At 34.8% G+C, this 22,537-nt stretch overlaps 1 protein-coding gene across 4 annotated transcripts in view; it reads right to left on the reverse strand.

Moving 5' to 3' along the window:
* Positions 1–22,537, reverse strand: part of PIBF1 (progesterone immunomodulatory binding factor 1) — a 264,067-nt gene that overhangs the window by 188,074 nt on the left and 53,456 nt on the right. For all 4 annotated transcript variants that reach the window (XR_002823191.1, XM_023726735.1, XM_023726736.1 and 1 more), the window contains exons 7-9: positions 14,834–14,942; positions 14,373–14,554; positions 12,826–12,951 (exon numbers count right to left, since the gene is read on the reverse strand). Coding sequence is in view for 3 of the 4 variants with exons in the window: in XM_023726735.1 (XP_023582503.1) it covers positions 12,826–12,951; positions 14,373–14,554; positions 14,834–14,942 (417 nt within the window). In the remaining variant the exon portion in view is untranslated. The remainder of the gene's footprint in view (positions 1–12,825; positions 12,952–14,372; positions 14,555–14,833; positions 14,943–22,537) is intronic.

Genomic DNA, 22,537 nt, shown 5'->3' on the forward strand with positions numbered 1-22,537 from the left:
TTGTGAAACAGAAAGGGAAAGTGAGTATCCTAGTATTATAACTAGAATGTCCAAACAATGCATATTTCAACCTGGGACACTTTTTAGAATAAAGGGGATGTTATTAATAATGACATCAACCAGAGAAAGAGGCGTAAAACAGAACTCTTCCTGCACAAACTGGGAGATGTGGTCACATAAATTATAACATTTAAACAAGAAACTTAAAAGAGTTAAGTTCTTAATTATTTCTCTAAATAAAGGGACTTCATTATTATAATAAAACACATTTACTTCATATGCAATACAGTGCCATTTGTATAGCAGAGGATTTAATATATGTTAAGTTTATCCAAAAATACCTTACAAGCCGAAACCTGAAAACCTCACTAGAATACATACATAACAACAGATTCTGTACAAGACAGAATACATTTTTCTTTTTTACTACTAGAAAATAAATTTCACAGTACTGATAGGCCAAATCCAGATTCATACCTGAAAACAGGTAAGAAGAATGAGAAAAACCTTAGCAAACCTTTGAAATTCTAGAAGGAACAAATCAGAGTTTGGCAATGCCAACAGCATACCATGTCTTAGTCTGAATAAACATTACTAATGCCTCAGAACTTGAAATATATCAAGAATAAATAGTGAGAAAAGCATGGCTGTCAGAAGAGCTCAGGATGCACAACTGAGCAACTCATTCTTCTCCCTCCACCTCCATGGGAAAATACTTTTTGTTAATAAAATGTACCTATATTTTTCAGTTGGAACAAAAAGGAATCGAAAAGAGCTGTTTATACTACAAGCTTACTTAGGGGAAGTGTTTGAATTAATCACCACTACCTCTAGATACAGAGTCCCTGGGTGGTGCAAACGATTAAACACTTGACTACTAGCCAAAAGGTTAGTGGTTCAAACCTACCCAGAGGTGTCTCGGAAGACAGGCCTGGAGATCTGCTTTCGAAAGGTCACAGCCTTGAAAACCCTATGGAGCAGCCTTGAAAACCCTACTCGGCATACAAGGAGTCGCCATGAATCAGAATCAACTTGAGGGCTACTAACAACAACAACCACTGCTAGAATCTTCTTCCTGAACAAAATATAAAACTGCAAAATTTCCTTTGTTTTTAAGATGGTATAGGGCAGAAGGGTTGCAAATGGAGTATCTGCTATTTATAATCAATAGAGAGTTGAAAAGTGAATGAACGGGACATAAAAAGAGTAAACTGGAAATTTTATTTAATAAAATTTCTTAGGGCAGGTTATTAATTTTAAGAGTAGAAAAATTTCGAGTCAACACTTAACATGCTACACTTTCCTATGCTTTTATTTCAGTTGCTGCTTAAGCAGAATTTTTTTCCATTAAACAGATGTGAAAACTGACACACAAAGTAGATAAGGATATAACCCAACTAATGGCAAAAAAAATAATTATTATGAAATGCAAAATACTAACTTAAAATCCATTAGAGCATTCAAGTTTAAAAAAGTAGCTGACAGAATAAAATTTATCAAAATGAAACTAGGTGAATATGGTGGATGGTAAACTGAGTAGTAACTACTATATACCAATGTTTGTATATAGTAGTATTGTATACAGTATATATGTACAGTAGTAGTTACTGCTATATACTGTATATACTGTATACCCATTGCCGTTGAGTCAATTTTGACTCGTAGTGACCCTACAGGATAGGGTAGAACTGCTTCATAGGGTTTCCAAGGAGTGGCTGGTGGATTCAAATTGCCAACCTTTTGGTTAGCAGCCATAGCTCACTCTAGCTCATATACTATATAACTACTACTATATACTATGTTTGGTCCTGATCAAATCTATTTCATTATAAACCAATAGCCACCTGATTTCTAAAAAATAGTACCAATTCATTCTTTCATTAAATACTTATTGACCACTTACTATGTACCAGGGATGGGAACCCAACACTGGACAAGAGATGAAAATCCCTACCCTTAGGGAGATTACATTCTAGTAGGGAAGAAACAATATAAAAGTGAATAAAATATGTAGTATGTTAGTAGTGCTTTGGAGAAAAATAAAGCAGGGAAGAAGCTAGGGAGCAAGGGGAAGGAGGGGCTCACAATTTTAAACAGCATATCAGGAAAGATTTCACAGAGCAGGTGACATCTGATTGATGACTTGAAGACAGTATGGAAACAGGGCTCTAAGGGTATCCAGGAGGGAAGGTTAAGCAGTGAGGAGTGCAAACACAAAGGCCCTGAGTGAGAGTATGACTAATAGTTAAAGGAAAGCAAGTAAATAGGACAGAAGAGCAAATGGAGGGACGCGGTAATTGAGTACAGATCATGTCATGTCTTGGGCCATTACTATAATCATTTATATTTTTCTGAGTGAGATGAAGAGCCTTTGGAAGATCTGAGCAGAGGAGTGATCCAATTTGACTTACCTTTTAAAAGGAACTGTGCTGAGAACAGACTGAAGAGGGCAAGGAAGGAAGCTGGGGGACCACTTAAGAGGCTACTGCAATGATGCAGGCAGGAGATAATGGTGGCTTGGACCAAAGGAGTATTGTGAGACGGTAAGAAGTCATAAACTCTGAAGATACAATCAAAAGGATTTGCTGATGAAAAGGATGTAGAACGTGAAAAACAGAGAAGAGGGTGAAGATGACTTCAAGGTTTTTAGTTTGAGTAAGCAGAAGAACAGAGTTTTAATCAAGCTGGGTAAGAATGAAGGTGGAGCAGGGTTGGTTGGTGTCATGGATTGAATTATGTCCCCCAAAAATGTGTGTATCAATTTGGCTGGGCCATGATTCCCAGAATTGTGTGGTTGGCCTCCATTTTGTGATTGTAATTTTATGTTAAAGAGGATTAGGGTGGGATTGTAACACCACCCTTACCCAGGTCACATCCCTGACCCAATGTAAAGAGAGTTTCCCTGGGGTGTAGCCTGCACCACCTTTTATCTCTCAAGAGATAAAAGGAAAGGGAAGCAAGCAGAGAATGGGGGGACCTCATACCATCAAGAAAGCAGTGCTGGGAGCAGAGCGCATCCTTTGGACCGGGGTCCCTGCGCTGAGAAGCTCCTGGTCTTGGGGAACACTGATTAGAAGGCTGAGAGAGAGAAAGCCTTCCCCTGGAGCTGACACCCTGAATTTGGACTTTTAGCCTACTTTACTGTAAGGAAATAAACTTCTCTTTGTTAAAACCATCCACTCGTGTTATTTCTGTTATAGCAGCACTAGATAACTAAGACAGTTGTGGTGGGGTGCAGGCCAGAACTTTGCTTCTGGATATATTACCTTCAAGATGCCTATCAGACATCCAAGTTGGAAATGTCAGGTAGGCAGTTGCAAAAGGTGTCAATGACTTGAGAAGGAACTACCAAACGGACTGAGTAGGAGCAAGGAAGGAGAAAAGGCAATAGTGTGGTAACTTGGAAGCCAGTTAAAGAATGTGTTTCAAGGAGCAGGCAGTAGACCTATACCGCTGAGAGGTCAAATAAGGTGAGAACTGAGGACTTGACCTCAGTTCATTTGGCGAAACGAAGGTCTCCGGGGACTTTGATAAGAATAGCTTTGTTGGAGTGGTGTGTGAGACAACAGTTTGATTTAAAAAATGGGAGTAAAAAAAAAATATATATAACTTTTTCCAGGAGTTTTGTTGCAAAGAAGAGCAATGAAATGGGGCTAGAGGGGGAAGTGGAGACAAGAAAGGTTTTTTAAAGACTGGAGAAATAACATGTTTGTACACAGTTGGGAATTATTTGGTAGAAAGGGAAAACTGACAATACAGGGTATGGGAAAATTGCTGGAGTTCTGTCCTTCAGCAGGAGAGGAGACAGGCTCCAATACACCAGTGAAGAGACTGGGTCTTAGGGGAGTAGTATCAGCAAGGTAGACTTTCTCAAAACATTGTATGCCATTTTACAGAAACATAAAGGCCTCTTTACTAACAAAATTATAAACGTTTTCATATACTTCTAATCATCCACGCCCAACCCTCAAGTGTAGAAAGGGTTTGCAAACTCTCTTAAAAGACTTTCTCTTCTAAATAAATTATCACCAAAATTACAGTTTTGATAAGAAATATATATCAATTTTCATAGCTTTGAGCAGTAAAACAGAACTTTGCATCGCATTGAAGAATCAGATGTTTTACCAGTTAAAAACATTTGTAATAGACACAAATCACACCCTCTCTGAGTTCTTTTTTGTAAAATGGGAATCCTACAACCTCATAAAATGTTCCATTTAATTTCCTCTGCAATGTACATAAAGTGCTGAGTACAATGCTTGATGCATACTAGGTAATCAATAAACAGTAGCTCCTTAGTATGTTATTTAAATATGAAAATCTAAATTAAAAATATAAAGTGCTCATTTAGAAAATGATAATTAGAGCAATGCTTCCTGGTACGTTTTTATGTATAAAAATAAAATGATAATACTGTATTTGTAATAGCTCACTGGGAAAAAGGGAGAGACTGCTGGAGGGGCTTCAGTAGCTTAAGGTCCCTTCTGGTACCCTGAGGGTTGAGGGAGAGAATCGGGGGCACATTAGAAAAACATTTTTAGTAATAAACTATGTGATTCTAGGCAAGCACTTTTGGGCTTGGTCAGATCTGTAAAAGATCAGAAATTAGTCATCTTACTTTCTAAATCTTGTCTGCCACCTAGAGTTAGTAGCCATTCCTTATCATCTATCTCCCACAGACTACTAAACTAGAAAAGCTGGAGTCATTCCTGATGCCCAGTTCCAGTCAATCATCACGTGTTGCCAATTCTACTACCTAAATAATCTTTAACGTTACCTCTTAACTCTTTCACTTGTCACCTTCACCTATGCTTCTGCAATAGCCTCCTAGCCAATCTCACTGCCTCTAGGCTCTTTTCAACTATAATCCACTCCACACTGCAACGGCAGTCATTTAAAAATGAGTAAATCAAGCCACTCTCCTTCTATAAAACCTCCCAAAACTCTGTTTTTATAATCTGGCCCTATTCTACTTTACCAGCCTTCCCCACCACTCTACGAACTATACAATGCAGATAAACCTGACTTATTGCATAACCTGAACTTATCTTGCTTCCTACCTGGACAACCTTATACATCTTAAATACTTAAATAATATTAATTAAACAGTGAATACATGTGGTAATCACCTACAGGCGTAAAGAATATAGTTAATAATAAAAGAATATAGCTAACTATAAAAATTCATCTATAATTATTTGAAAAGTTAAGATACCGAGTTATCCAACTTCATATACTTTTAGAATAATCTAATTGAAAAGACAAAATAGAATATTCTTAAGTTTTCCATAAAAAACTTAAAAAATTATACAGATATCTGGTAAGATAACAAAGTTTTATTTGTTTTTTAAGCACTAATAAAGAAAAGCACTTTTAAAAAGACTAACGGAACCTCTGTTAATAATAGTTCCAATTCACTCAGTGTAATCCATTATGTTTACTCAACTATCCTTTGTAAATAAACTTAGATTCAAGATTCAAAGCTGTTTAGTATCACTCCAAGATTCTACCTGAATTTCAAGTTTCTGTTATTAAAGTTTCCTCTTGAGTACTTTTATAAGATGATAAACTGTGATCAAGATGATTTTTATTGATATGGTAGAAATATAAAGTCACTAAACAAATACTAATTGTTATACCGAAAAGCATCTATTTTAATCATCTCCTTTTTTCCCTACTGTCTACCCTCTTTCCAACAATTGTAGAGCTACTTAAAACCTGAATTTCCACATTTTGTTCAGTAGCAAGAACATAATGAATATCTAACAAATTCATTCTTATTCTTTTTACAGTATCACTCTCACAATAGAACTTTCTATGTTTATAATAATGAGACTACCTTAGATAAAGATAGTTTTACTTTCTGGAAAACTTAAATAACCAGTTGAATTTACCTTCCTTTAATTTATTATCTCAGAATATTAACGAACAAGTAAGTTAGCTATTATATGCAGAGATTTAGACAGAAACAAATGCCATGAAGCCCTTTTATGTCTGTATTACATCATTTAAGAAACATAGTTAAATGCTATATGGAGATACACACATAAGAATAACTATGCATTTCATAATAATGCCTTTTAAAGATGATAAACAATTCCACAATTTTATCAACTGACTTTTATAGAATGCTCATTTTACTTAAATTGTCAGTGCAATGGATAAAAGAATTTTCCTTAAGTACTACACATAGGCAAAGGTATCAAACTAATCATTGTAAACATAAAACTTAAAAGTTTATAATGTAATTTTCATATACATTATCTCACTTAGACCTCAGAAGCTACCCTGTGAAGTATTATTATTAGCTCATTTTATAAAAGCGGAAATCAAATTTGAGAGATATTAAGTGACTTATCCACTCAGGTAATAAGTGGTAGAGCTGGACTTAACTTTAGTTTCTGAATCCAAATCTCTTTCAGAATATATTCCTGCTCATCAAATAATGCCTTTCTTCCAAATATGAAAGAGGATCCATAACATTTCAGTCATATAATACATACTAAGTAAGAAGTTATTTACAGGCAGTCCCTGGGTTATGAACATCAGACTTATGTACAATCCGTAGTTATGAACCAACCCTCATAAAGCCTATTATATTAAAAATTTGAGGTAGATACAATGCTTCATAATAACAAAATGGGTGCTACTTTGTGATGTGCCTCAAATGTTATTACTATTACTATTAAGGTATTATTATGTTAAATGGAAACCCTGGTGGCATAGTGGTTAAGAGCTATGGCTGCTAACCAAAAGGTCGGCAGTTTGAATCTACCAGGTGCTCCTTGGAAACCATATGGGGCAGTTCTACTCTGTTCTATAGGGTTGCTATGAGTTGAAATCGTCTTGACGGCAATGGGTTGTTTTTTTTTTATAGGGTCACTATGAGTCAGAATCGACTTTACAGCAACGGGTTTGGTTTTAGCTTATTATGTTAAAGATGTTTTAGTGTAATAAAATAATACTCGTGAAGAGCGTGCTTCTTAGTTCAAGCAGATACACGAGACCAAATGGGTGGCTTCTGTCCGGAGGCAGGATGAGAAGGCAGGAAGGGACAGGAGCTGGTTGGATGCACACAGGAAACCCGGGGTGGAAATGGGGAGCGTGCTGTCACATTGTAGGGACTGCAACTAGTGTCACATAACAGTATGTGTATAAAATTTTGTATGATAGATTAATTTGGGCGGTAAACTTTCACCTAAAGTACAATAAAAAAAAAAAAGCTTTCAAACTAAAAGTGGATAGGAACGGATCAGTTGGCTGTGGTTGAGAAGACAGATACAAGAACAGGCGTCCCAGAGAGCAGCTGAGCCTGCTAATGACGGGCAGCAGAGCGACCAATCACGGGCTCCCACTGGCTAGCGCTCTGAGAGCTGCCTCAAACCCAAAACCACCCTCTGGTTTCAGGCACCACGAGGCCCAGACCCACTGCTCTTTCTGGTTTTGGATTTGCTGATTTGCCTCCCTTTTTGCTCCACACATATCCTCTCAAGAAATACCCACCTGAGTTAGCCTCAGTGTCTGTTTCTCTCAACCGAAAGGGTCTAATAAGAACAGCTGAAAAAATGGCCTTCCCTGCAGTTGGGCCAGAGGATGGGGGTGGGGGGAAGATGTTTTAGTGTACCTAGCAGTGTTTCTTTAATGTTTTTAATGCATAGAAAGGTATATTATATACTATATACCAAAACAAACACTTGACTAACTGATGTTAGATACGAACTGTGCCTAACTGTTCTGACTTACATACAAATTCGATTTAAAGACAGACTTAGGAAAGGAACTCATTTGTAATCTGGGGACTGCCTGTATATAATAAATCTCACCACTGGAGTGAATTTCTTTCATTATTTTCCACAGGTTCAACTGCTATTTTAAAGTAGCTACAAACTACAGAAAAAAAAAAAGAAGCTTAACTCACAGACTGAACCAAAACATACACATTAGAATTCCAATTATAGTATTTTCGATGTACCCAAATACCCAAGTTCTTTCTCTGCCTTTTCTTAAGTATATTATATCTTCTACTCTCTTACTCGTCCCTCTCAATCCTTAACTTCATAAACTAGCTTGTATGACTTCATACCAAGATTAGATGGCATGAATTCCATCTTTCTTTTCCACATTTAAGAAGAAAAAAAGTAAAAGACACTTTCTTAACATCTTCCAATGTCTAGAAAGCTAATTAAAGGTAAAGCACATTTCTCTAATCTTATAATTTAACTTATTACTAAAATATGTTTATTGGTGGAGAGGCTGGAGACTAAGTACAAATATGCAAGTATAAATAATTTATTCATTTTATTTTAGCCCGTATAGTAACTGCTCACTTGGATAAAATACAAGTAAAGGACACAATTATGCATCTACATCTAAAGCAAGTAATTAATTTTCTCAGACACAAAAATACTTAATGCTTAAACTTGTTCTGAATTTCATGTTTTATAACAAGGAATACTAGAAAACGTTTCCTTAACCATTTTAAGTTATAAAATGTCAAAAGAAATAATTTACAATTAATTTTCATCTTGTGGGAGACTAGCGGGACACAACCTCTAACCACAGCTAAATCATGCCATAACAAGGAAAGTGCAATCCAGAAAGATTCAGTCACATAAAATACTGGGTTAACAAAATGATCAAGGCAAGCCTGTACAACTAGCTAGCGAGGAGTCCCTGTGCAATTCAAATCTATCCTGGCCCAGGCTGCAATTTGGCACCACCTGGTGGCAACCGTCCATTCTAGTGCCAATATCCCTGGAGTCAATTCTGGGTTCTGCGTCTGGCTGGGGATTCTAGGACAGTAGCCACAATCCCAGAAATCTCCAGGTTCAGTTGGACTCATTTTGATATGAATATGGTGCCAGAACAACACTGGGGACAAGGACACCGACTTTCAGCTTCCCTGCTTCCAGAAATGACTGTTTGCTGTTTCTCCACATAGCTTCACTCACCCACCACCACTAACCATCTTAGAGTCAATAACAAAACCAAAACCACACCCATCACTGTTGAGTTGATTCCAACTCATAATGACCCTATAGGACAGAACAGAACTGCCCCATAGGGTTTCCAAGGCTGTAAATCTTTACAGTACAGATTGCCACATCTTTCTTCTGTGGAACAGCTGGTGGGTTCGAACCGCTGACCTTTCAGTTAGCAGCCAAGCGCTTAACCACTGTGCCACCGGAGCTCCTATCCTTAGAGAATACAGGTTAATATATCTAATTTTGTTACCATGGGATGCATTTTCAAGAATTTTTTTTTAAACAACAAAAACAAAAAAGTTACAAAATTCTCAAAAGGATTACATACCAAAGTTTATGCGGCTATGTGAATTATTTAGAAATAATCATGTACTTTATCATAACAATAATCCTATGGTGGCTGGTTTTGTGTGTCAACTTGGCTAGGCTATGACTCCTGGTTGTTTGGCCAGACACCAGTCTCGTTGCTGTTACGGAGTAGTTTTATGTGATTAAATTAGTTGACCTTGGGTACAGCAGATTACCTTCCTTAATGTAATTTAATGTAATATAATGCAATTACCTTACATCTAACGTAATATAATTACACTGTAATAAAATCAATTGCAACTGTAATATAATCAAGCAACCTGTTGACTTTGCAGGCAAAAAGATAGTTTCCCTAGGGTGTGTTCTGCTTCCAGACTACAAACAGATTGGAAGAATTCTCATACACACTCTTCCAGCTGCCTGACCTACAGAGGTTGGGATGCAAGCCTACCTACTGCTGGACCTATAAGTTTTGGAACTGCCAGCCCGTCGCTCCCCACAATCGCTTTAGTAAATTCCTGGAAGTAAATCTCTCTTTATGCATGTATCTCATTGGTTCTGTTTCTCTAGAGAGCCCTAAGACAAATTACACAAAACTTAACAAAAGCCTATGTAATTCATAGCAGAACTGAACTACAGAACTAACAGTACTTATCTGTAAAACAGAAATAAAATCATCTATGCGTAGACAGAGTCGTTCCTTGGTGGTGTAAATGGTTAATGTGCTTGGCTGCTAACCAAAAGGTTGGCAGTTTGAGTCCACCCAGAGGCACATAGGAAGAAAGACCTGCGATTACGTCTGAAAATCAGCCATTGAAAACCTGATGGAGGATGGTTCTACTCTGACACACATTGGGTATCCATGAGTCGAAAATGACATGATGGCAACTGGTATTCCAAAGGTCTAGCTCCTGCCCAGATCTTTCTCCTGAGATTTAGAATCTTACAGCCAACTTTTCTATTTAGATTATCTCACACATACTTCAAATAAAGCGAAACTAAATTTATCAAGTTTTCTTGTTAAAGCCTTGTTTTTTTCTAATGTTAGGAATTGTGTCAAATCCACTCAACTGTGCAATCCAGAAATCTGGGTAACATTCTTAACTTCTCATACCCAATCCAATCTAATCAATGAGTCTTATTGGTCTACCTCCTAGACATTTTCCAATATGTCCCATTCTCTCCATCTCTACTGCTACTAGTCCAGTTCTATCATCACCTCTCATCTTGACGGACACAACAGCTAAAAGTGGTCTCTTTGTCTACCGCCCTATGCTCCTCCAATCTACCCTTAACATTGTACAGTGGTCTTTTCATATAATAATATCATATAAGAAACTATATTTTTCGAGATGTATACTTAGATTAAAAAAGAATAAAGAAAATCAAGTAAGTTATTAGCATGTCAGAACAGTATACCTTTATAAAGAAAGGAGTTAAACAAAAAGCGGCTAAAGAATATCTCTGTGGCACTGGAAATATTCTACTTCTTGAGATGAGTCGTAGTTACATAGGTATTTAATTTATAATTATTTGTTACACATTGAAAAAAATGTGTGATTCTTAACATGTGCTGTATTTTACATACACGTACAGGCAAATGTATAAAAGGTTAAAAAAGAGAACAGTCATAAGAAAGTAACCAAATGAAAAACAGTGCATTTTAAATAATGGCCCAAAATTTCTTTGAGCTACCTTGAAAAATATCAGGATTCAAATGTAAAGGCTAGTTTAGGATTTCAAAGGCCTTGATCACAGAAATGATTATGGTGCTCCCACTGGTAATTACAATTTAAATACGAAAATACAAACTATGTGTAAGGAAACAAAAAATGTTTTTATTTTTCCCCAAGACAAAAATTTTTATTCTTTTAAATTAATGTAATATATACATATAATTAGAAAAAGAAACCCCATAAATTTGATATCCCTGCTTTGCTGATGCCCAAAGTATATATTTAGTCTGTCTACTGGTAATATAGCACTGAATAATCACTTAAGATTTTTTTACATTATAAATTCTTTGTCAGATACATTGTTAACAAAATCCTAAATTATGACTACATCATAATCTTTCAAAGCTCAAAAAAGAGAAAGAACAATGCTGGCAGAAGAAAATAACCACTAAATATTTAAGTGACAAGTGAATGATTTCTTTCATGTTCAGTGTTTGCCAAGTCTAAGTTAACTTCCTTGGGCATATACTTTTACTCAGACTTAAAAAAAAAAATCAAACAAGTAGATAAAAATCTATGCATGTATGCTATATTTATGAAAAAAGTAATGATTAACTCATAACAAGTTACTGTATCTTAAAAAAAAGATAGTAGTCTATAAACTAGAAAAGCTGTCATAAACTGTATGTCTACTCCCTTATTGCCATAAATAACATTTCCACAAAAGAAACCCAAGAAAAAAAATCATACTGCTCAAAAGGATTTCAGCATTATCATAAAAATCGCTCCCAGTCTGCTGTATTAAACCAATTTAACAGTATTTAAAAAAATCTTTGCTAATTTACTACCCCAAGGATAATTCTACATATGTAGCTCTTACATATTTCTCCCAGCAGAGGTCAACTTATTATACTATGTCAATAGAGCGGCTTTTTCCTCTAGAATTAAATAGTAGAATCTTAAAATTTTCTGCTAGTATACTCCTAGTAGAAACGATGTTACTGTGCTAATTATAGATTATTTGATTTAAAGAATCACTGGCAACAATCAAAATATCATACACTCATAATAGTACTGATAAACTAGCATGACAATTAAGTCGAATTCAAAATAATTTCCCCATTTTAAACATAAGTTCTCAAAAACCACATGAATTACAATGACAGTGTATAAAAATAATCGCCATTGAAATAAGGAAGCAAGTATTTCCCCCTAATACTTCCAATGACTAACCTTGGAGAACCTAACAAATACTGATCTAAATTTAACTGTATGAATAAAAAAGATCTTTCTTTAGAATTATCTAATATGATACCTTTCAGGGCCAGCAGCTAAGTGAGGGCACTAACATTTCATATTACTTTTCCAGTTTTAAAAAGTTTCCAGGAGAAATCCCTGGCAGGGTAGAGAAAGAAGTACTCGTATCTCTTAAAAGCCAGTTGCCATTAAGTAGATTTCGACCCATGGTGACCGTGTATGTGTCTGAATAGAACCGTGCTCCACAGGGTTTTCAATGGCTGATTTTTCAGTAGATTTCCAGGCCTTTTTTCATCTCCACCCTCAATCTCAACTGAGGTAAAGGCAAAAGGACAAGTTACCAGGGTAATATAGTGGGAATACCAAAGTAAAGAAGCCTAAAGTCTGATAAACCTTGTTCTAAAGCTATCAAAGATTTTGAAACTTTAATGTTCCCATATATTTGGGCTTAGATTTATGTCACATTTTCTTTAATGCATTCAAAAGGACATTATCTTATAGAAACAGAGTTTAATTTCAATAAAACTCTTATAACCTCTAAAAAAAGAGAAATAAAATATCACACAAATATCCTACTTTTTTTTTTTTTTTTTTTTTACCTGTTTTCCCGTTCATACATTTCCCTAGAGGCACTTCGAAGCTGATCAATCTCTTGATTAGTTTTCAATCTTATTTGTTCCAGTTCATCACGCAGTTTATTTTCATATTCTGTTTTATAATGATCCCTGCAAAGAGTCAAAGGGAATATCCACTAATTTTTTTATGTAAAACAAAAAGGCTTTTGCAAGATTCGTAAGATTTTAAAATCTTATGTCCTATTTGTAAGAGTTTAATATCTTATGTCAAATATACTGTCTACATATACTATGTTACTTGAAAAACTTAACTATTACATATAAAGTTGTATAATTCCTAAAAATACTGTTTCAAACTAGCCCCATCTAAGATGTCAGTTTGTTAAACATACTGCCCTAAAGGATTAATTACTATATAAACATTAGTAATTCATACTGAATAATTATTCGCCTTCAAAAGTATTTTACTAATAGTTTTTAATGCATATGGCCAGAGGCTTGAAACCTGACGCATATGATATGGCTCTCCTTTAAAAATAATAATACGGTGTGATACATGCTGAGACAAATAATATCAACAAAAATATAAAAACAAAATGATTCTAACTGACTCTTTACAAGGCTACTGTAATCTCTTAGAAATGTCAAAGGATTATACAGAGTATTAACAAGAAGAGCACAAACTGATGAAAAAATACTACAGGCTAGGGAAAAAGTTATGAATATCTAAAGCACTAAAGGATAAAAGTTAAATTTTGCTTTAGTTTTGAATGTGTTGATAAAAATAATCCAAGGATTATAAATCACATGAGTATATAAAGACCTCTAATAAAGTAAATGAATTATAGATGTGTATGTAATAATAAAAAATAATATAATCATGTAATGTTTTTTCACAGTTTACCACGTACCAGGAAGTAAGCTAAAGTTTTACATCTGTATTGAAATCTCATATGAACCCTATTAAGTTGTGGTTATTATGGTGGTTTCTTTTACAAAGAAAAAAAATGAGGTGGTATGGAAGTTAACATCTTGGCCAAGTTTATACATCCAGTAGAAGAGTGAAACCAGGATTCAAACACAGGGAGTCTGATTCCAAGGTCTTTATCTTAAAACAGTAAGTAATGCTGTCTCCTAATTCTCCTTTTATATTTCACACTGTCAGAAAAGGCCAGGATAGTCAGGCTTCTTATGATAAAATTTTCTTTGAGAAAGATACTCATATAGAGATACTTACATATTTACTTTCAAAAAATACATATATAGAGATCTTGGTCATAGGGAACTAAAAAGATTACTTCATAATAAAAAAGTTATAGTATATACACACTTCATCTAAAAGAAATAGGCTTTTGGATGTCTATGTTGGAAAAACCATTGTATCATTAAAAAACAAGATCAATTAATCAAGTAGAGTAAGAATGTCTTCTAGGGAAACAATATGAAGTATTATCTTAACGTCATCCTACAGACCTTCAAAAAAAAAAAAAAAATCACCAGTCTTCCCCTTAACCAAGAGTTCCCTCAAAGAAGATGGTGTTTATTTATGTCGAAAATATTTAAAATCTTGCCTGGATGTTACGTATTTTTCATACATCTCTTCTCTAGACTTTTTGGCTTCTTCAAGTTGAGCTTGCAGTCTTTCAAGGCGATCCTCCTCATGGGCACAACGAACACTAAGTTCCATGTTTTGGCGATTTAGATATTCTTTATCTTTTTGCAATAAAGTAACAGTCTGCTGTAAGGTGGCTACCTATACATGTGTAGAGACAGACAGTTCAAGAGCAATGTCCTCTTACTTTACAAGGTTGATTGTACTATTTTCTTTCATTTGTGCTTTTACCCACCTCATAAAAATTCTAAAAAAGAGCTAATTTTTACCTTCCAATTTCCAATCCAAACTGAGCTACCAAAAGTCCCTTCTTTTTGGTAATCACATCAAATAGGAAAAATGTCCCTTCCACAATTCTGCCCTGGGCTATTTTCCACTAATTCTGTATAATAAAATTCAAGTGACCATCTGTAAGCTTACCTCTTTCGATAATTCACTTCTTTCTTTAACTTGAGCTTTGTGAGAGGCTTCAAGTATTTCATGTTTTCTCCTAAGCTCAGCTGCTTCTTGTTCCACTGCATCACGCTCACTATGAAAATAAAATTCAAATACATATGTAAAATTTACATCTTTTTTTACAGTGAGCTTTTAAAAAGGTTGACTATGTTTCAGGAGGATGAACAGAGATAATCAGTAACAGTGGTCCTTTGGTCTCATTCTATGAACTATAAAGGATCTACTTTTCAAATTTAGAAGGTACTCTCTGTTTAAGACCTTGTTCAGATTCATAAGCATAAATTCACTACCTTCAAAAAAATAAATATGCAAACTACACTAACCAGTAAATGATAAAGTTTTTTAAAGTACACTTTGGTGTCTTTTCACTAATCATCTTCAATCTTATCTTGAAGTCAAAACTTTCAAAGAATTTATACATGGCTCCAGGCTTTCAGTACAGTTAGAGTAAAAAACCTCTTAAAATTTATCTCAAAGATTGCACAGCAGATACATAGGCAGGCATTCTTGTGACTATTTCATTCACAAATTATGATTATTCAGAGATTCTGAACTCCATTTTTAGACCATCTCTCTCGCCAAAACCAAGAACTAGACTGAAGCCTACAACAGGCATCCTGAAAACTGAGTGTGTTAATGTGTGTGTGTCTGTGTGTGTCTGTGTGTGTGTGTAAGCAGTGAAATGAGCAGAAAAAGAGATTTCCTATTGTGTAACTAATCCTCTCCAGTAAGAAGCAGTGCCTTTGCACTTTATCTATCCGTCTGGTATTCCTATGAAGAGGGCTGTTAAGAATTGTTTTTCTTTAGCCATTTTTCAATTAATTCATTTATAAAGCACCTTCCTGCTCCATTAACAAAGTATTAATTATATTGAAGAAAATGAAGAAATGCATAAGTTAAAACAAGAATAAGCCATAAATCCAGTAACTGAAGATGACTACCATTAATAATATTCTAGTACATATTACACAGGTATTTTGTGCTTTTATATGCAATATTTTTATTTACACAAAGTAATGATCATGCTCTCTTTGCTATGTTTGTCTTATGGAAAAAATTATAAAGCATGATATAGCAAAAAATCCCAAAACTTGCCTTCCACGATTAACAACAGTTAACATTTGTCCGTATTTGTATTAAAGTTTTGTTTTGCTTTTTAAAGGGATAAAATACTACAGCTAAACCTAAAGTCTCCTATACTTTTCTCAATCCTCCTATACCACCGCTCCCTAGATATGATCATGTGTTTTCAACACCATGCATTTTTATTACTTTTTTAATGCTTTTACTGCTAATACATATAAATATACATGTTTATTATTTTTATGTTTTATGTGTAAGTTTTTAAAAATACACAGTATCATCATGTTAAGTATAGAGCTTCACTGTGCTTTCTTAAAACCTTTAATTTTGAAATAATTTCAAACTTACAGAACTGTTCCAATAGCAAAATAAACTCCCACATACTGTTCACCCAGATTCACCAATTGTTAACATTGTCACATTTACTTTGTGATACTGACTAAATATTATTTTGTCATATCTATTCAATCTTTCTCTTTTTTCTTATTATGTGAACATGCACATACACGTGTGAATATTTTTCTCCTGAACTATTTAAGAGTGTGAATTTCCTAAGATTAAAAGATATTCTCTTATATAATCAAAGTATAATTATCAAATTCAGAAGACTTAGCTTGATACAATTCTATTTTCTAATATACAATCCATTTTCAAATTTTGTCAATTGTCCTAAAAATGTCCTTTATAGCATTTTTCTCCCCTCGGATTTGGATGTCATGTCTCTTTAGTCTCCTTTAGTCTTGAACAGTTCCTTAGCCTTTCTTTGACTTTTTGAAGAGCACCATCCAACTGTCTTATGGAATGTCCTCAATTTTCATTTGTCTGATGTTTCCTCATGATTAGAGTTAGGTTAAGCACTTTGGGTGTGGGAATATTACAGAAGTGATAATGTGTCCTTCTCAGTACATTACATGAAGCACACGATATCAGTTTATCCCATTATTGGTGATATTAACTTTGATCGCTTGTTAAGGTGGTATTGCCAGAGGTCTCAATTGTAAATTGTAAATGTGTCTTCTTCCCTTTACAATTAGTAAGTAATCTATGGAGAGATACTCTGAGACTGTAAATATTCTCCTCCCTAACATACTTTACCCAGTGGCTTTAGTTCCATTGATGATTCTGAATCAATTATTACTCTGAAGGGTACAAAATGATAATTTTCTAACTCTATTATTCCATATACACTTACTGGTTGGCATTGTACTTTAAAGATTCTCTTTCCCTATTTATTTATTGTTAGTAGTCACTCATGGATTATTATTCAATAGGTTATAATTCATTACTGTCATTATTCAATTTGACCAGTGGGAGCCCCTTCAAACTGACTACTGTGGTGTCATGCTGGAATCAGAGGTACCAGTATGATCTCATCCACAGTGTGCTAAATCATCTTCTCCATCCCGTCCACTGCCTCTGCCTACTGAAAGGGCCTAAAGATAATAACTAACAAAGCAATGACCACAACACTGAGATCTTAACCTCTAAAGACCATTCTCCTTTAAAAAAGAACCAGGATTTCTTAAGGGTTAAGGACATGAAATTACAAAATAAATCTAGGAACACTATGCTATGACAGAAAGTAAGGAATGGCTAAAAGAAAAAAAAAGAAAAAAAAAAAAGAACACATGCATTTGGCTTTTTAAAATTTAGTATTATACGTTTAACTTATCCATACAGGTCCATTCAGATCTAAAAGACAGATTTTTAACTGCTATGTAGAATTTTAATATAGAAATAAATCAATTAATCTTTCATCAATTTATTGAAAAGCACTGGAATTCCTTTTAATTTTTTGCTATTGTAAATATTGATGCAATTAACATTCATGTATTTGTCTCCTTTTGGAAATTTGTGAGAATTTCTAAAGGATATAAAAGTGATTTTTTTTTTTTTCCAGTTTACCTTGTATTTTTGTGATTGTACTTTTTTTTTAACCCATTACCTATTGAGTCATTTGACTTTTTCTTAACTGGTTCTTTATTCTAATCTAGATACTCTGCTATTCATGTTGCAGGCATTTTTTTGCTGGTCTATTGCTTGTTTTTTTAACTTTGTTTTTTGTTTAGTGGCACAAAAATTTTTACTTTCATTACCAGTCTTTTCCCTTATAATTTGTGTTTTCCATGTCTTAAGGAATCTTCCTTTATTTAAAGATTATAAAACTAATTTCACATATATTCTAATAATTTCAAGTTTTGTTTTTTCTTACATTTAGGTCTTTAATACTTCTGAGACTCTAATTTGGCGTATGGAACGAGGCAGAGATCAAATTACCTTCCTTCCACCAGGGAAAAGTCAATTACCACATCATTATTTGCCATCCTTTCTTCACTGCTTAGTAATGTCTCCTCTTTCTTGTACAAGGATCTGTATGTTCAGGTCTTTTTGAGGGCTCTCTACTTCATTATTCTGACATACTTATTATCACTGCATTAATATTAAACAGTCTTAAATTATTATACTTTTGTAATGAATACTGATATTTAGAAGAGCCTGTTTGATCTATTTGTTTCTGAGATAGGTGTATTAAAACTTCCACCTCAATTTCCTTATAATTTTAGTCACTCTGTTTCATGTATTTCTAAGCTATTTTGTCAAGAGAATGTAAGTTCATGATTACAATATCTTGCTGATCAGTTGTTCATTTTATTATTTTATAGTGTTCCCCTTAATCTTTTTAGCATTTTTTATTTTTCATATTTTCTGTGTTTTTGTTTCAGGTATGTCTGTTAAGAGCAGTATATAAGTAAACAGAGATCACAGTTTATTAGTGGTTAGCAGGGGCGGTGGGAGAGAGGGGAAAAGGAAGACAATGCTTAGGAGACACTGAGCTTCTGTTAAGGGTGATGGAAAAATTCAGGAATGGTGATAGTTAAACATCATAAAACCTGTTGCCATCGAGTCAATTTCAACACATAGTGTCATGGTTTGAACTATGTCCCCCAAAAAATGTGTGTATCAATTTGGCTGGGCAATGATTCCCAGTATTGTATGACTGTGTAATCTGATGTGATTTCCTTATGTGTTGTAAACTCTAACATTATGATGAGGTTATATGTGATGGGGTGAATATGCTTTCCATGTTGCAAGGATGTGATTTTTTGGGGGACAAAGGGTGGAATGTCATGGTTTGAATTGTGTCCCCCCAAAAATGTGTGTATCAATTTGGCTGGGCCATGATTCCCAGAATTGTGTGATTGTCCTCCATTTTGTGATTGTAATTTTATGTTAAAGAGGATAAGGGTGGGATTGTAACACCACCCTTACCCAGGTCACATCCCCGATCCAATGTAAAGGAGCTTCCCTAGGGTGTGGCCTGCACCACCTTTTCTCTCTCAAGAGATAAAAGGAAAGGGAAGAAAGCAGAGAATTGGGGACCTCATACCACCAAGAAAGAAGCACCGGGAGCAGAGCGTGTCCTTTGGACCCGAGGTTCCTGTGCAGAGAAGCTCCTAGTCCGGGGGAAGACTGATGATGATGAGGACCTTCCACCAGAGGAGAGAGAGAGAGAAGGCCTGCCCCTGGAGCTGACGCCCTGAATTTGGACTTCTAGCCTACTCGACTGTGACAAAATAAATTTCTCTTCGTGAAAGCCATCCACTTGTGGTATTTCTGTTAGAGCAGCACTAGATGACTAAGACACACAGCAACCCTCTAAGACAGAGCAGAACTGCCCATGGGGTTTCCAAGGAGTGGCTGTTGGATTTGAACTGCCAGCCTTTTGGTTAGTAGCTGTAGCTCGCTGTAGCTCTTAACCACTGCACTGCCAGGGGTCTGTTAAACAACATGATGAACATATTTAATGTCACTGAACAGTACATGCGAAGATTGTTGAAATGGTAAATGTTTTGCTGCCTGTATATTTAGCACAATAAAAAAAAGGGGAGAGCAGCATGTTGGTAATTGTCTTTTAATATGAGTTTTATTTGTCTACATATCATTTAACTATTATTATATTTGGTATTCTACCGTCTTACTTTTAAAAAATTGCCAATAATTACATTTACCTATGTATTTTATCAATTCCTGTATACACGGTTTCATGCTTCTTACACCTGACCTGTAAGCTCACGTTTCTTCTTGCTCAAGCACATCTTTAGTAGTTCTTCCAGCTGAATACTGTGTATTTATACTTTGTATTTCTGAAGTTATTTTGCTTTCTCTTGAATGACAGGTTAGGGAAGAATAGAATTTGAGGGTGAAGTTATTTACCCTCAGTACTTTGAAGATATGCCATTTTCTTCTAGTACCTTTTACTGGTGAAGAAAAGTCTGCTATTGGTTTAATTGTTGCTGCTTTGTGGGCAATGTCATTTTTTCCTCTGGTAGCTTTTGTAATTTTTACTTTATCCTTTATGCTCTTCAGGTTACTAGAGTGCATACAGGAGTAAATTTATTTTTATTAAATCTGCTTGATATTTGTGTGCTCTGAATGTGAGAGCTCATCCTTCAGTTCTGGAAAAATCTCTTCAAAACTGTTTTTCTGTCATTCCTTCTATTCTTTTTTGGAATTCTTATAAATGTACTTAAAAAAACAAAAAACAAACCTATTGTCATCAAGTCTATTCCAACTCATAGCTACCCTATAGGACAAACTAGAACTGCCCTGTAGGGTTTCCAAGGAGCAGTCGGTGGATTCCAACTGCCGACCTTTTAGTTAGCAGCTGAATTCTTAACCACTGTACCACGAGGGCTCTAAAATGTACTGTAGGATACTCTGAATCTGTCTTTCATGTATCTTAATTGCTCTCTCATTTTTGTAATTAATTTATGTCTGGGTTCTGTCCCGACAGCATTCCACATTCCAATTCACCAATTCTCTTTTCAACTGTGTTCAGGCTAGGCTTTATTCTGTCCATTACGTTTTTTCCTTCAATTGTAGCTTTTTAATTTCTGGAATTTTTAACTGGTACCCTTTCATATTTTATCTATTTTGTTTTGTTTTATAAATTCCTTGTTTTTCTTTATTTCTTTCTTGATATTTCTGAGCATCTCAAACATAATTATTATGAAGTATCTCCAAATTGTTCTATTATTTTGATTTGTAATGACCATTTCCTAATTATTCCTTTTGTCTGTTGGGCTAAATTATGTTAATTTTCCTCATGCATAGCAGGGCTTTAATTTGTAGGCTCATCTTGATGGGATTTTTGAGTTGTTTTTAACTTCTGTACTCATCCTTTCTTCCCTAGTAGTTTTGCTTCCACCTAGCTTTCTACAACTTTTAGTTCACTACCGTGTCTTATTTGGCTTACCAAGGTATCTCGATCTAGTCTCTAACACCATTTGAGGCTTTTCTCAGGTCCTGGTTGTGAAGTTCTCTGCTGCTTCTAGTCTTCCTATATATGCCACTTTGTATAAGCCACAGCCCTCAAGGATTCAAGGCAGCTTTTTTCCCCACAAAGCTTGGAGGCCCTCACTTCACCCAGCCCCTGATTTCAAGCATGATTCCCATTTTTAAAACCCGTTATCCTACACAATTCAAACTCCCAGCTGGTTTTACATTATTCTGAGATCACAAACCCAAAAGGTTCATAGTATCAGCCCCTCTTGTTGGTTTTTCTCTTCCAATTCTAGCACATGAAGATGTTTATCAAGTTTTTGATTAGGGCTGTATTTTCCCTAAGTTTCTATTATTAAAAAATGCAAACATAAAAAAAGATATGAAATAACGAACTTTCACGTTTCTATCACCTAGATAATTCAATAATTATCAACTCATGACTAATCTTTTTCATTATCTTCCATTCATAGGCCCCTCGGATTACTCTGATGGCTATGATTTTTAGTTTTCTCTTTTACATATTATTGCTATATGTTTATAGTGGCAGAGAGGACATCAAAATCTCCACTCATACTATCATCTTACCATCGCACGTGACTTCATTTTTAATTGCTTCTTTTGAAATCCAACTTTATTCTAAGAGCCCACTGAGTATAGGGCTCATGTATTTCAAACATTTAATTCTAATAATTACCATATTTTGGCATAAAAACACAAACCACAATTAACCAGTTACGATGGTAGGAACAGCAATGCTAAATCTCCAAATCTTTTGAATCTTTGTAAATTCACTTATAGTGTTAGACAATTTATAGGGCATTCATTCATTCAACAACTATTCACTGAGTGACACTATATCTCAAAAATTATTTTTAGGTGCAGGGAGATGCAGCAGTGAACAATAAGGACTGCTTATTGTTATAACAAAAAGGTCGCTCCCTTTATATGTCATATATATGAAAAAATGTATTTAAAGACCTTCATAAATATTTTATTTGATCCTCAGTTTATTTAGCACAGTTATTTGTATCAGCACCATCTCATGGATAAAATTTAGGCTCAGAATGGTAAAAGATTTATCTAGGAACATATAACTAAGTAGTGGCTCATTAAATTAATGTACAAAGAACAGAAAGTATATTTCTGTTAAATGAAGATAATTTACCATAACTACTTAGTAGCAACAAACTGGGAAATATATATATTCTAAGAAAGAGTTATTTTCCAAAAAATTGTGCACTTTTTGCCATCAGAGAGATGCAAATCAAAATCACAATGAGATACCATTTCACTCCGACT

The sequence above is a fragment of the Trichechus manatus genome, unplaced genomic scaffold (assembly GCF_000243295.1).
Source record: "Trichechus manatus latirostris isolate Lorelei unplaced genomic scaffold, TriManLat1.0 scaffold00013, whole genome shotgun sequence".
NCBI classification, from domain to species: Eukaryota; Metazoa; Chordata; class Mammalia; order Sirenia; family Trichechidae; genus Trichechus; species Trichechus manatus.